This window comes from Hemitrygon akajei, chromosome 29 (assembly GCF_048418815.1).
Source record: "Hemitrygon akajei chromosome 29, sHemAka1.3, whole genome shotgun sequence".
Classification (NCBI taxonomy): domain Eukaryota; kingdom Metazoa; phylum Chordata; class Chondrichthyes; order Myliobatiformes; family Dasyatidae; genus Hemitrygon; species Hemitrygon akajei.
In genome coordinates, this window is record NC_133152.1 from 44,593,213 (window position 1) to 44,608,236 (window position 15,024).

The 15,024-nt window shown below is 45.0% G+C and overlaps 1 protein-coding gene across 18 annotated transcripts in view; it reads left to right on the forward strand.

Moving 5' to 3' along the window:
- samd11 (sterile alpha motif domain containing 11) overlaps window positions 1–15,024 on the forward strand; it is a 337,921-nt gene that overhangs the window by 246,356 nt on the left and 76,541 nt on the right. For all 18 annotated transcript variants that reach the window (XM_073032287.1, XM_073032288.1, XM_073032289.1 and 15 more), the window contains one exon: window positions 9,972–10,116. In XM_073032287.1, the coding sequence (XP_072888388.1) occupies window positions 9,972–10,116 (145 nt within the window). The remainder of the gene's footprint in view (window positions 1–9,971; window positions 10,117–15,024) is intronic.

A 15,024-nucleotide genomic window follows, 5' to 3' on the forward strand; every position in this document is an offset into this window, starting at 1 on the left:
TACCCTCTGTGTAAGGGAATCGAAGATTCTGCATTTGGAATTGAGAACAAAAGTGTGCAGGTGCAGACACACACACGCTTGAACTCACATGTATGCATGGTCTTATAGACACACGTAAGCATATTCATTCTCTCCCTTAAAATCCTTTCACTCTCCTGGTACACGTTAGCACAACTGGCTTGCTCACTTGTGCTTGTGAGTTTACATGCTCATGCACACTCACACTTATACTGGTGTGCTTGCTCACACTTGTGTGCACTGCTATGTTGGCACTGGAAGCATGGCAACACTTGCCCAGCACAAACCTTATTGATCTGACTTGAACCAGAGGGGATAACTTCACTCAACTTCACTTGACCCCTCACTGAACTCTTCCCACATCTATGGACTCACTCTCAAGGGCTCTTCATCTCACGTTTTTGATATTTATTGCCTATTTTTTATTATTATTTCTTATTTTATATTTGCAGTTTGTTGTCTTTTGCACTCTGGTTGTTTGTCTACCCTTTTGGGTGTGGTCTTTCATTTTCTATTGTGTTTCTTGAATTTACTGAGGATGCCCGCAAGAAAACAAAACTCGGGGTTGTATATTATGACATGTATTTACTCGGAACTTTGTTTTGATGTACATGTGATTAATAAAGTTAATTTCTATCTCTAACACAAGATATTCTGCATTTGCAGAATCTCCAGAGCAACACGCACACACACAAAATGCTGGAGGAACTTGGCAGGTCAGGCAACGTCTATGGAGAAGAGGAAACAATCTACGTTTTGGGCCTGAAAAGTGGAGTGTTTATTCCTCTCCATAGATACTGCCTGACCTGCTGAGTTCCTCTGGCACATTGCATGTGTTGCTCTGGATTTCCAGCCTCTGCAGAATCTCGTGCTTACCGTTGCTCGGCCACACTACGTTCATACTCACACACAGATTTGCACTGTGGGAATGCACTCACACATTCTATACCATCTCACACACTCTCACCCATGCAAACCTTCCCAATGCTGTTACTGCCTGTTGGACAGTTATTTTTCTCTCTCTCTCTCTCACAAACTAAATTTACATGTCACATGGCTTCAGGGCCTCGGCAAGGTTCCAAGAATATAACTGCAGTGAGCACAGTGTAATCAGCACAGAGGCAGGCCCTTTGGCCCATCTCTTCCCATTTGCCTGCACCATACCCCTCCCATCCATGTACTTATCCAAACTTCTCTTAAATGTTGCAATCAAACCCGCACCCACCACTTCTGCTGACAGCTCCTTCCACATTTGTACCACCATCTGAGTGAAGTTCCCCTTAAATATTTCACCTTTCACCCTTAACCCATGACCTCCAGTTCTCTCGCCCAACCTCAGTGGAAAAAGCCTGCTTGCATTTACCTTATCTATACCCCTCATAGTTTGATAATAATCCTGACTCTGATTTGGAAACTGACACCCTGGTTCTCCCTTGATAGTTACTTTCTAAACTCTTGGTTTTCTGTGCATTTATTTCTTAATGGCTCAGAATAAAAATAAAAATAAAATAATTTCAGTCTCATTGGAGCAGGGGGGAGGAGTACACCACACTGGCAAAACTTTTATTCAGAAGTGAAATCATTTTTATAACTGTCTGGAAGCAGATGTGACATGGTCTGTTTAGGAAGCCCGAGTTAGCCAGGCTCTTAAGGAGGGGGGTTGGTCGTGGTTTACTTTCTCCGTGACAACAATGGTTTCTTCAACATAATGTTGATTGGTAGCATATTAGTCACTGGGTGGAAAGTACGATTTCTTTTTCCATGTCAAGCCCCAAACCCCTGTAGGTTTCTCTTTAAAGGCATGTGATCAGCAACCCACACAGGGCTTCATCCCCTTCTGCGTGTGTGATGTAACCATTTACATCTGCACCGCTTCCTAGTCTGCCAAGACAAGGTAAGTACTCGGTGACTGGGGCCGCTGACAGGATTTCGCAGACGGCTGGCTTGTCGGCTGTTAAAAGGGGTGTGCGCCTGCAGTCAGTGGACGATGGACACCTGTCCACCGTGGCCCCTCTCTCCGGCACCCGGTCTCCCAGCTCCTCGTGTGGAGGAGTTGCGTGTTTGGATCTTGCGAAGTTGCGGAGACCCCTGTTGTTCAACTGATCCACTACCTGTGGATTGTGTGTGTGTGTGTGTTCGTGTGTGCGCGCGCGCTGTTTCCTCGGTCGTGTCGGATCCAAAGTTCAAAGTAAATTTCAAGATTGTTTAATGCCATTTCCAGTACACAAATGTAAAGGAGAACGAAGTAATTTACTATTTCACTATTATCAATTATACATTTTTTATCAAAGTACAGATATGTCACCATGTACTACCCTGAAATTCATTTTCATACCCCGGGGACTTCCAGCTCCCTCTGGGTGACTCGGGACAGTATTGGTAGAGTGGGGGGGGGGGGGGAGAATGTCACCCTTTTGTAGAAGTCCGTCTCCCTCCGACATCGAGCCCCAAGTTCTGGGTCTTTGCGTTCAGTGTGACAGGGCGGAGTCCTGACTGCGTTCAGGTGGTGCCGGGGCCGAGCGGGGAGGGGGTGAAAGCGGGGAGCGTGGCCGCTTTAAGAGAGGCATCTCTCCCCTCCGCTGCTCACCCCGTGGGGATGGGGATGGGGACCTCGCCGCGGCTGCCCTTTTGACTGCGAGGCTCAAAGTGAGTTGTCGCTTCAGGCGGTGCAGATGACTCACCGAGGTGGCGCTTGCGGATTAACGGGGAATATATTTAACCGGCAGACTGCCGCCCACGGCAGAGAGAGGGTCGAGGGCGGGAATCACACTGGATGCAATTGTCAGTCTTGACTTTTAAAAATACAAAAATCAAAATAAGGTTTGATATCACTGGCATATGCCGTGAAATTTGTTGTTTTGCCGAGCAGTGCAGTGCAATACATAATAAAAAAAACTGTAAATTATAAGAAGGTAAATATATCTTATAATTTGTAGTTATATATAAATGAGTAGCGCAAAAATACATGGAACTATGAATTACAATAAAAAATGTATATATTAAATTAAATAAGTAGTGCAAAAATATAGTGAGGCATTGTGCTTTCAGAAACCTGATAGTGGAGAGGAAGAAACATTTAATGTGTACCACCGCCTGATGGTCGCAGTAAAACGAAGGCATGTTGTGGGTGACAGGGTCCTTAATGGTGGATGTTAACGATAGATTCTGCAGATGTTGGAGATCCAGAGACAGACAGACAGACAGACACACACACACACACACACACACACACACACACACACACACACACACACACACACACACACACACACACACACACACACACACACACACACACACACACACACACACACACACACACACACACAAAGAATATCTTCTTCCCAGCTCTCCTCCCCCAAAAAAAGCCACCCTTGAGAATATCTGGTGATTAAGAATTGTACAATAAAGAATTCCAGCATCTGCAGAATTTCTTGTGGCTATTAAAGAATTCTGCTCGCTCTCTTAACCACAGCTGCCACGGTGAGGTTTTTCCGATTCCACCCCCCCCCCCCCCCGAACTGTGTCTGTGGTTGCTGGCTGCCAACAGGGAACTCAGGGTGGGAGTGAAAGTCTGTGGCAGGTGGGATCCAACACATCCACCCCCCCAGTCGGGATCCGTCCCTGACCCGTGACTGCACTGTCGAGCCTGGGAGTGGCGCTGCCTGCCCTCAGTCCTGGTCTGAAAGAACATTTAGTGTAACAGTCCTGATAGAAGGGCCTCGTCCCGAAACATCGACTGTTTATTCATTTCCACGGCTTGACCTGCTGTGTCCCTCCAGAATTTTGCGTGTGCAACAGGCCAACAGCGTGTTTAGGGTAACAGACCGTGCACTCTTTTCACTTCTGCTTTCAGAAAAGAGGCACAGGAGCCTCAGAACCCACCCCAGGGGGTTCAGGAATAATCATTACCCTACAACCATCAGGTTGGTGAAGCAGCGTGGATAGCTTCACTCACCTGGGCTCTGAATTGTTCTCCCAAACAGCAGACTCACTTTCAAGGACCTTTCATCATTCTCAATATTTATTGCTTATTATTATCTATTATTATTTAATAATTTTTAAAAATTCGATTATATTTGCACTGTTGCTGTCTTTTGCACATTGGTTGTTAGATCATCCTGCAGTTTTGCATTGATTCTATTGTGTGGCTTTGTATTTACTGTGAATGCCCACAAGAAAATGAATCTCGGGGTTGTATATGGTAACTTTGATAATAAATGCACTTTGAACTTTGATGAAGCGTCTTGGCCTCAAACACAAACTCTTTATTCCTCTCGGTAGGGTGCTGCCTGACTGGCATTTTGTGTGTGTTTCTCTGGATCTCTTGTGTTTATGATTTGCTGTGATAGAGGTCTGTGAGACCATGGTGCCGAAGGAGAGGTTGGAAAGGAGGGAGGGATGGCTTGCTGGGTTTTAAGCTGCATACATCTCACACTGTCAAAGGGAAAAAGATAAGTCCTTTAATGTGGGTCTGCAGAAGTTCCCACTCACACTGATCAGTAGATGTTCAGGCAGGATCTATGATGGTTGTCCGTCGTCTCTGACAATGACAAAATATGTGTTGGAGAGTTTTTAAAATGAAAGGGCTGTTGTGGGCATTTCCAGTCCCTTGGCCTTGGAAGACCAGTGGCACAAGTAGCTGTCACAAACTGGGGTCTTCCTTGGTTACAGTGGATGACCACGACGTCTTCTGTGCCTCGTCATGCATTTCACTCTTTATGGAGTGTTGTAGAACCACCTTCCTGATCTCACTGTAGATCTCATCCGCTCAGTCCGCCAGAGCTGACTTTGCATGTTCCTATGAAACCCACAGGCTTAGGTCACCTGGTTTATCTACCAGGGTGTGGCTGCTGTCTCATGCAAACTACTTGGAGCCATAAGTGAGAGCTGAGTGTCCGGTGGGGACCAAAGCTGAATGAGTTGCCCCAGATTGGACATGACAAGCCCCTTCAATAGGAGTGTTACCCCTCCCTGGACACTCCATACACCACGCAGGGAAAGGAATACACAGTTGACCTTTCAGGCTGAGCATCTGCCGGACTTGCTGAGTTCCTCCAGCTGTCTGTGTATGTTACTCTGGATTTCCAGCATCTGCAGAATCTCTGGTGATCATCAGTAGATGTTGTTAGGCTAAAAGTGCTGGGAAGCTCTACATGGGGCTTGGACATGAGATTAACCCTGGCCTTGGCCCAAAACATTGACTGTTTATTGCTCTCCACAGGTGCTGCCTGACCTGCTGAGCTTTTAGAGATAGAGCGGACATCAGTCCCTTCTGATCAATGTGTAACACCACCCAGACACCCACCTATGTAATACTAGCCTAATCACGGTACAATTTACAATGACAGGTTAACCTACTAACTGGAACGTCTTTGGGCTGTGGGAGGGAACTGGAGCACTGGGAGAACTCCCACGGTCATGGGGAAAACGTACAAACTCCTTACAGACAGCACTGGAACTGAACTCCAAACTCCGACGTCTCAAGCTGTAACAGCATCGTGCAAAATGCTATACCACCACGGAACCTCCGGCATATTGTGTGTATTTTCCTGTGTGTATGTTTTAGTTAGAGAAATCAAATCTTTAGAAAGAGGTGACATAGGGTCAGAAGGTGTTGAGTCATTGTGGATAGAGCTAAGGAACTGCAAGGGTAAAAAGACCCTGATGGGAGTTGTATATAGATCCCCAAACAGCAGTAAGGATGTTGCCTACAAATTACAATGGGAAATAGAAGGTGTGTGCCAAAAGGGCAATGTTACAATAGTTATGGGGGACTTCAATATGCAAGTGGATTGGGAAAATCAGGTTGGTGCTGGATTACAGTAGGGGGAAATTCTAGAGTGTCTAAGAGATGGCTTTTTAGAGCAGCTCATGGCTGAGCCCACTAGAGGATCAGCAACTCTGGATTGGGTGTTGTGCGATGAGCCAGAATTGATTAGAGAGCTTTAAGGTAAAAGAACCCTTGGGGGAAAGTGATCATAATATGATCAAATTCACCCTGAAATTTGAGAAGGAGAAGCTAAAGTCAGGTGTACCAGTATTACAGTGGAGTAAAGGGGGATTACAAAGGCATGAGAGAAGAGTTGGCTAGAATTGATTGGAAAAGAACACTGGCAGGGATGACGGCAGAGCAGCAATGACTGGAATTTCTGGAAACATTTGCAAGGCACAGGATATATACATCCCAAAAAGGAAGAAGTATTCTAAAGGAAAGATGACACAACATAAAAGCCAGAGAGAGGGCATATGACAGAGCAAAAATTAGTGGGAAGCTTTTAAAAACCAACAAAAGGCAAAAAAAAAGACATTAAGAAGGTAAAACTGGAATGTAAAAGTTAAGCTAGCCAATAATATTAAAGAGGATACCAAAAGTTTCTTCAGATACATAATGTGTAAATGAGAGGTGACAGGAGATATTGGACTGCTGGACAATGACGCTGGAGAGGTAGTAAAGGGGTGGGGGACAATGAAATAGCAGACAAACTGTATCAGTATTTTGCATCAGTTTTTGTGCTGGATGACACTAGCAGCATTGTGGAAGTTCCAGATGTCAGGGGTCATGAAGTGCATGAAGTTACCGTAACTAGAGAGAAGGATCTTGGGGAAACGGAGGGGTCTGAACGTAGATAATTCACCTGCAGCAGATGGTTGTACACTCCAGAGTTACAAAAGAGCTGGCTGAAGAGATCATGGAGGCATTAATAATGATCTTTTAAGAATCACTAGATTCTAGAATGATTCCGGAAGACTGGAAAATTGCAAGTGTTACTCCTCTCTTCATGAAGAACGGAACGGAAGGGCAGAGGAACGGAAACTATAGGCCAGTTAGTCTGACTTCAGTGGTTGGGAAAATGTTGGCGTTGTTTAATAAGGATGAGGTCTTAGGGTACTTGGAGACACATGATAAAATAGGCTGAAGTCAGCATTGTTTCCTCAAGAGAAAATCTTGCCTGACAAATCTGTTGGAATTCTTTGAAGAAATAACAAGCATGAAAGACAAAGGAGAATGAGGCCTTTGACAACATGCCACTCGGTTAATAGTAGAGGTCCATGGTGCGTATAAAAAAAGGTTGGGAACCCTTGCTGTAGAGACTGTTGTGTGTGCAAACCCCATGAGATCAGTAGTTTCTGAGATACTCAAACCACTCCATCATTCTACAGGCATAGTCTCTTGGATCACATTTCTTTTTCATTCAGATGTTTGGTCTGAACAATAACTGAATGTCTGCATGCTTTAATGCATTGAGCAGCTGCCACATGATTGGCTGACTGGATATCTGCATTAACGAGCAGGTGCAGTGGTACCTAATAAAGTGTCCACTGAATGTATTGTGCGTTTAGGAGTACTGAGGGAAGGTGAATACTTACCCCATAGTTTGGAGACATCTTTTTCTATAAGTTAAACCGATGCCATTCTCCTTGTGGGTTGGCTCCCTTAATGACAAATTGATCATCATTGAATATTTATTTTCATTGCTGGGAGTCAATGGCTGACCCAAGTCATGCCTTCTCGTTACTACCCTCAGAGAGGAGGTACAGGAGGCATCATGGACACTAGCCTCCCAGTATCAACTCCTTCAAAAGGCGATGCCTGATAAAAGCAGTATCCGTCATTAAGGACACCCATCACCCAGGACATATCCTCTTCTCATTGCTACCATCAGGGAGGAGGTACAGGAGCCTGAAGGCACACACTCAACGATTCAGGAACAGCTTCTTCCCCTCTGCCATCAGATTTATGAATGGTCAGCGAACCCTTGTACAATTCCTCACTATTTTGCTATCCTTTTGCTTACTTTCTACTTATTATTAGATACATATTATTTCTTATTGTTATACAGCTCTGTGTAAAAGTCTTAGGCACATATATATGGCTAGGGCAGCTAAGACTTTTTCATAATACTGTATATGTCAATGTGGAGCAGAAAGAAAGTTTGTAAATCTGTTGGGAGTAAAGGATGTTGGGATAACAAGGGTGGAGCGCTGCAGGATATTTGTGGGACGGGGGGGGGGGGGGGGCAGAGAAGGAATGCCAGAGTGGGGACAGGATTGGCATGCGTGCAGACACCAGGCAAGGTCATTTGATTCCAAACTACTGGTTTATTGACCATTACAGAATGTCTCTCTGATGCCTTCCGCTCCCTCCCCTCTCCCTTCCCCTTTCCCAAACATGATTCCCCCTCTCCCTGTCCCCTGCCCACTCTCAGTCCACAATAGAGACCTATTATCAGAATCAGGTTTATCATCACTCACAGGTCATGAAGTTTGTTTTTATTTGTGATAGTGGTATAGTGCAATACATAAAATTACTGCAGTACTGTGCAAGCACATAAAATTACTCCAGTCACTGCCCAGGAGAAGGCAATGGTAAACCACTACTGCAGAAAAAGTTGCCAAGAGCAATCATGGTCATGGAAAGACCTTGATCACCCACGTTATACGACACAGAACGTAATGAACGAATGAACTGTGTAAAAGTCTTAGGCACCCTAGCTATACATACGTGCCTACGACTTTTCTACAGAACTGTAATTTATTTTCTGTATTACACAGTACTGCTGCTGCAAAACAACAAATTTCAGGACATTTGTCAGTGATAGTAAACCTGATTCTGAGATTCAGATTCTGATATTTTACTTTGTGCCGCCTGATTTGATCTGTATGAGCAATATGCAAGGCAAGATCCTCACAGTATCTATGTACAAGTGCCCATCACTCTCTGGAGAGTTCAGAAGAATGAGAGGTGGCCTCAGTGGAACCTGTCATATGTTGAAAGGTCTCGATAGAATGGAGGCGGAGAGGACGTTTCATAAGGTGGGAAAGTCTAAGACCAGAGGACGCAGTCTCAGGACAGAGAGACATCCTTTGAGAACGGAGATAAGGAGGAATTTCTTTAACCAGAGAGTGGTGAATGTGTGGAATCCATTGCCACAGGTGGAGGCCAAATTACTAGCAATACCTAAGGCAATGGCTGATATATTTGTGATTAGTCAGGGCATGAAGGGAAACAGGGCAAAGGCAAGAGACTGGGGCTGAGAGGAAAAGTGGATCAGCCATTATGAAATGGTGGTGCAGACTATGACCTAATCCTGCTCCAGTATCTTATGGTCTTAATGCCGGCTCCTGTTGTCCTTACTCTGTAACTCCAGCCTCACCCACTCCGGTTGACTTCTACCTGCCTCCTCAGTTTAAGGGCCGTTAGAGAATGATGTGGTAAGCTACAACACCAGCAGATTCTGCATCCTGTCAAATTGCAGACAAGTATAAGCAATTTTTATGTATCGCACCGTCCTGCTGCCGCGCAACGACAAATTTCACGACATACATCAGTGAGAATAAGCTTGATTCTGATTCATTGCAACATCCCGGGAGCAGTGTGGCAGGGCGGAGTCGGAGGTAGATGATGGGTGCTTTCCCAAGCACGTTGGGTGTGTCTCTGTGGCGCTTGTTGGAAGCACAGGTAATTGGTGTTGTTTATTTGTTGTTGTTACTTCTTTCCAGGCCTTGCAGTGCATCCAGCGGCAACTTTGCCATTACTTTAGCATTTGTGTCTGGGTTTTTTTGAGGCCGAGTTGCTAGTTCGACCCTCAACCCAGCACGTATGGGAGTGTGCAGGGAAACCATTCATCTCAAAGTCAGTGCCATCACACCATCGGCCAGAGTTGTGTATTTAATATATCAGTAAGATTTGAATAAATCGTGTGTGTGTGTATATATAAAATATTGATGAAGCATTCTTGTTCATTTAATTAATTCTTTATGTTTATGTAGAAATACGTTAAGTGCATATGTCATCATGGGTCCTGTGCCTTGCTTAAAGTAAACTCAAAGTTAGGCCTGTATTTTTGGACCCCTTTGAATTAGTTTAATGTTTTGAAGTCACAAAAAGTAAAAGTTAGCTCTGAAAGAAAGGGATGGCAAAGAAATGTAACACTTGCTTCTCCCGACAGACCTGCTGAGAGTTCGGCAAGAGGCAGCCAGCGCTGTCCGCACGTCCGGTGCCATGGAGGCTCACATTCCGTCGTCAAGCAGCTCGTCAAGCCAGCGGAGGAAGCAGGGGCTCCCCCAGCACAGAGACGCACATTTTAATGAGAGGTCAGTGTCAGCTCGGTTCCCACGTAGTCCGACGTGGGGCAACCTACTTATTATCTGATCGCAGTCACAAACACACCAGGGTTCTGCAGATGCTGCAGTTCTAGAGCAACACACAAAAAATGCGGGAGTGAGCCAGCAGGTCAGGCAGCTTCTATGGAGGGAATAAAGAGTCGACGTTTTCATCAGGACTGGAAAGGAAGGGGGCAGAAGCCATTGCTCTGTCTGCTACAAAAGGTGGCTACCCATTTCAATTCGACTTCCCATTCCCATTCAGACACATCGATCCATGGCCTCCTCTGTTGCCATAATGAGACCAGACTCCGTTTGGAGGAGTAACACCTCATATTCCTTCTGGGACGCCTCCAACCTGGTGGCATGAACAGCAATTCCTCCAACTTCCAGTAATTCCTCCCTCCTTACTCATTCCTCTCCCTCTCTCCACCTTCTATTCTGGCCTCTACCCCCTTCCTGTCCAGTCCTGCTGAAGGGTCTTGGCCTGAAATGTTGACTGTCTATTTCCCTTTTTAGATACTACCTGAACTGTTGAGTGACTCCAGCATTGTGTGTGTGACACACACACAATCACTGTGATCATAACTGTACAACATGAATTTGGCAGTGTTTAGAGCCCAGAAACAGGCCACTGGGTTGATAATGTCCAAGCCTGCATTCGGATTCTAGTATTCCACATTCTCCCCACACTCTGCGGAAAGACGACTCTCCTGAATTTCATGGACTTGTCCTTGTCGCTTGAGAAATTGCCTGGGCCAGACTCGGTGCATAAATTGCCCTAAGGTTATGGATTACAGTCACAGGGAGAACCTGCAAACTCTACACAGACAGCACCCAGGGTCAGGATTGAACATGCGTCTCTGACACGGTGGGAGGCAGTGGGCCTGTTTGCTGCACCCTGATCCTTTCGCCTGCACCCATTTTTTCTAACTGGGGGAGAAAATTCAGACATCAGAGGTGCAAGGAGTCCTACGTTAGCGTGGTGCTATTACAGCTGGGGCTTAAGAGTTGGGGGCTCAATTCCAGCACTGTCTGTCTAGCGCCTGTACATTCTCCCCATGACTACGAAGGTTTCCTCTGGGTGCTCCAGTTTCTTCCCACATTCCAAAGACTTACTGGTTCGAAGGTTAATTGCTCATTGTGAATTGTCCTGTGATCTAGCTAGTGTTAAATTGGGTGGGTTGCTGGGCAGTGTGGCTTGGTAGGCCAGAAGAGTCTGTTCCACACTATATCGCTAAAAGAATAAAATAAAATAAATAAGGGACTTGTGAATCCTAGGATTCCCTAAAGGTTAAGTTGTGGGTTGAGCCGGTGATAAGGAAGGCAAGGCAACATTAGCATTCATTTTGAGACAAGTAGAATATAAAAGCAAGGATGTAATGCTGAGGCTTTATAAGGCCTTGGTCAGATTGTACTTGGAGGTTGAGGTTTAGGGACCCTATGTAAGAGAGGAGGGTCACAAGAATGATCTCAGGAATAAAACAGTAAACGTATAAGATATGATTGATGGCTCTGGGCCTGTACTTGCTGAAGATTTTGAAGAATGATGGGAGATGGCATTGAAACGTATTGAAAGACCTAGATAGTGTGCACATGGAGAGGATGTCTCCTAGTGAGGGAGTCTAGGGCCAGAGCGCACAGTCTCAGACTAGGACATTCCTTTAGAACAGAGATAAGGAGGGATTTCTTTTTTTATATATAATTTTTTTATTGAATTTTCAAATGGTTACAGAAGGAAAAAGAAATTATCAACCCTTCCCCCCCTTAACCCCTCCCCCCTAACATATCCCTGTAGAAAGAGAAAAAAGAAAGAAAGAATGCCTGGATATTGGAAGATCCCCACATGCTCCATGGAGTTCATAATAGCTTTATTTATATATTTATTTAAATATATTTATTACTTTCCTCAAATAACCAATAATTTTATCTTCGGAGCACCTATATATTTAATCCTATCTTTTGTAAATAAGGGCGCCAAATCTTCAGAAATATTTCGAGGAGGTATTTCTTTAGCCAGAGGATAGTGAATCTGTGGAACTCATCGCCACAGAAGTTGTGGAGGCCAAGTCACAACCGAAGGTTGAGAGGTTGTTGAATACTAAGGTCATCAAAGGTTATGGGGAGAAGGCAGGAGATTGGGGTTGAGGGGGATGATAGATCAGCCATGAGGGAATTGCCGAGCATACTCGACGGGCCTGATATTTCTCCTATGTCTTATGGTCTTCATAGGTTGTTTTCTCTCTCAGTGCTTCCAGTGAGCAAGGGACATGCTGAGACATTCCTCCTTTGCACATGTCACTGTGGACGAGCTTTAAAATCTGGTTTTTAAAAAAAAAACAGGATTGTTTTTTGTGTCTCTGTAGAAGTGTGGGAGTTGAGGGAGATCATTCAGAATTGACGTGAAGGGGTTAAGTCAACAGCAACTCGTGTTTTTACAGTTAGTGTGGGAAAACAACCCCAGGGAATTTAGCGGAAGAATAATCGAGCAAATGAATTGACCCCATGACTGAGCGGGAGGTAAATGACCCACAGGTCGGCGAGAAGGAGGCTCAGATGAAGGGAGAGAGGCAGGAGGCAGAGGGGTTTAGGTAGACCAACAACCAGGGCAACTGAAGCCTGACAGACAGACCGACTAAATGATGTGTGAATTACGGACTGGTGTTAAATTTCCTTAAATTAGCAGCAGAGCTTTGGAGCTGTTGTGTGAGGGGGAGAGGCAGCTCCAAGCTCTCCATACTGACAGAACAAAGTTTCTTTTGCCACCCTCCAATGTCATTCACAGTCTGAAGCATTTCCCACTTCCTTAGTGCACATTTATTTGTTTTATGTTTTCTGCGAGTCTACTGTAAGAAGTATCAAAAATCAACTTTATTTGCTATGTATGTTTATACTCAGAGGCCACTTTATTCAATTCCTCCCGTACCTAATAAAGTGGTCACTGAGTGTGTATTTGTGGTCTTCTGCTGCTGTAGCCCATCCACTTCAAGGTTCAACATGTTGTACGTTCAGAGATGCTCTTCTGCACACCACTGTTGTAACGTGTGGTTATTTGAGTTACTGTCACCTTCCTGTCAGCCTGAACCAGTCCGGCCATTCTCCTCTGACCCCTATCACTGACCAGGTGTCTTCATTCACAGAACGGCTGCTCACTGGATACTACTTGTTTTTTTTTGCACCATTCTCTGTAAACTGTGTAAACTTTGGCGTGTAGGAAAATCTCAGGAGATCAGCAGTTTCTGAGATACTCAAACCACCCTGTGGAAAATCATTCACTTGGATCACATTTCTTCCCCATTCTCAAACAAGAGAAAATCTGCAGATGCTGGAAATCCAAGCAACACACACAAATGCTGGAGGAACTCAACAGGCCAGGCAGCATCGATGGAAAAACCCTTCAGCAGTACTCTGATATTTGGTCTGAACTGCAACTGAACCTTTTGACCATGTCTGCATGCTTTTATGCATTGAGTTACTACCACATGATTGGCTGATTAGATATTCACATTGATAAGCAGGGGTACAGAATTATATAATGATAATATCAGAGGTTAAAGTACGTATATCTAATTAAAAATGTGCATAAAACCATAAATACCAGCATGTATTTACAATGTAAACAGCTTTATAAAAAAAATGGTTTAATGTGTGTACAGTGTAGTGCAGTGGTGGGGGTAATAGGTGGAGTGGGGGGCTAATTGGAATTGTTGATCAGATTAGCTACCCAAGGGAAGGAACTTTTAAGGTGGTATGAAGTTTTTGTTTTGTATACCCTATTGCCCTTTCCAGAAGGGAGCTTTTGGAAAAGGCTGTTTGTAGGGTGGGTAGTGTCTACAACTTTTCCAGCCTGATTCTTTGTCCTGGACACAGACAAAAAGGGCAAGGCCATCAAAGCCCATTCCTCGTGTTGAACAGGCAGGAACAGAGGCTAGTGCAAACATCTTTGCTGACTTGCATGGCCTGGAAGCAAAGCGTCCATTGGCTGTAAGTTTCTGTTCTGGGTCAAGCAGAAGCTCCTTTGACTTAACGAACAGAGTGCATAGATCACAGAAACAAGAGATTCTGCAGATGCTGGAAAGCCAGAGTAATATGCACAAAATGCCGGAGGAACTCAGCAGGTCAGGCAGCATCGATGGAAGGAAATCAACAGGCGATATTTTGTGCCAAGATCCTTTTATAAGGACTGAATTCCTCCAGCATTTTGTCCGGCATTCCTCAAGATTTCCAGCAACTGCAGAATCTCTGAGGAACACGCACGTCATTCTGGAGGAACTGCAGAGCAGGCAGCATCTATGGAGGGGAAAGAGCAGTCAACATTTCAGGTCAACACTCTTCATCAGGACTGGAAAGGAAGGGGGCAGAAGTCAGAACAAGATGGTGTGAGGGGAATGAGTACAAGCTGGCAGGTGACAGGTGAAGCCAGGTGAGGAGGGAGGTGGGTCAGTGGGAGAGGGGAGGGAATGATGTAAGAATCTGGGAGGTGATAGGTAGAAGTGGTAACAGATTGAAGAAGAAGGAGTCTGATAGGAGAGGAGAGTGGACCATAGGAGAAAGGGAAGGCAGAGGGGCGCTAGAATGAGGTGCTAGGCAGGTGAGAAAAAGAGAGGGGAGCCAGAACAGGGAATGGAAAAAGAGTGAAGGAGGGAGGGGGAATTTCCCCCTTGCTTCTTGCTGTGGTCTGCACACATTTCAAACCTTAAAAAAAAAAGACAGTGAAATAATGTAAACTTGCCAAGACTGACGCAACAGTACACTGAGGCATTAACGACCTCCTGATGTGGCATATGTCAGCATATGCCAAACTAGAGTTCTGTCTAATAGAAAATGCTGGAAGAGCTCAGCTAGGCAAGCAGATTCCGTGGGGAGAAATGCCAGCAGGTGTTTCTAGTCAGTGACTCT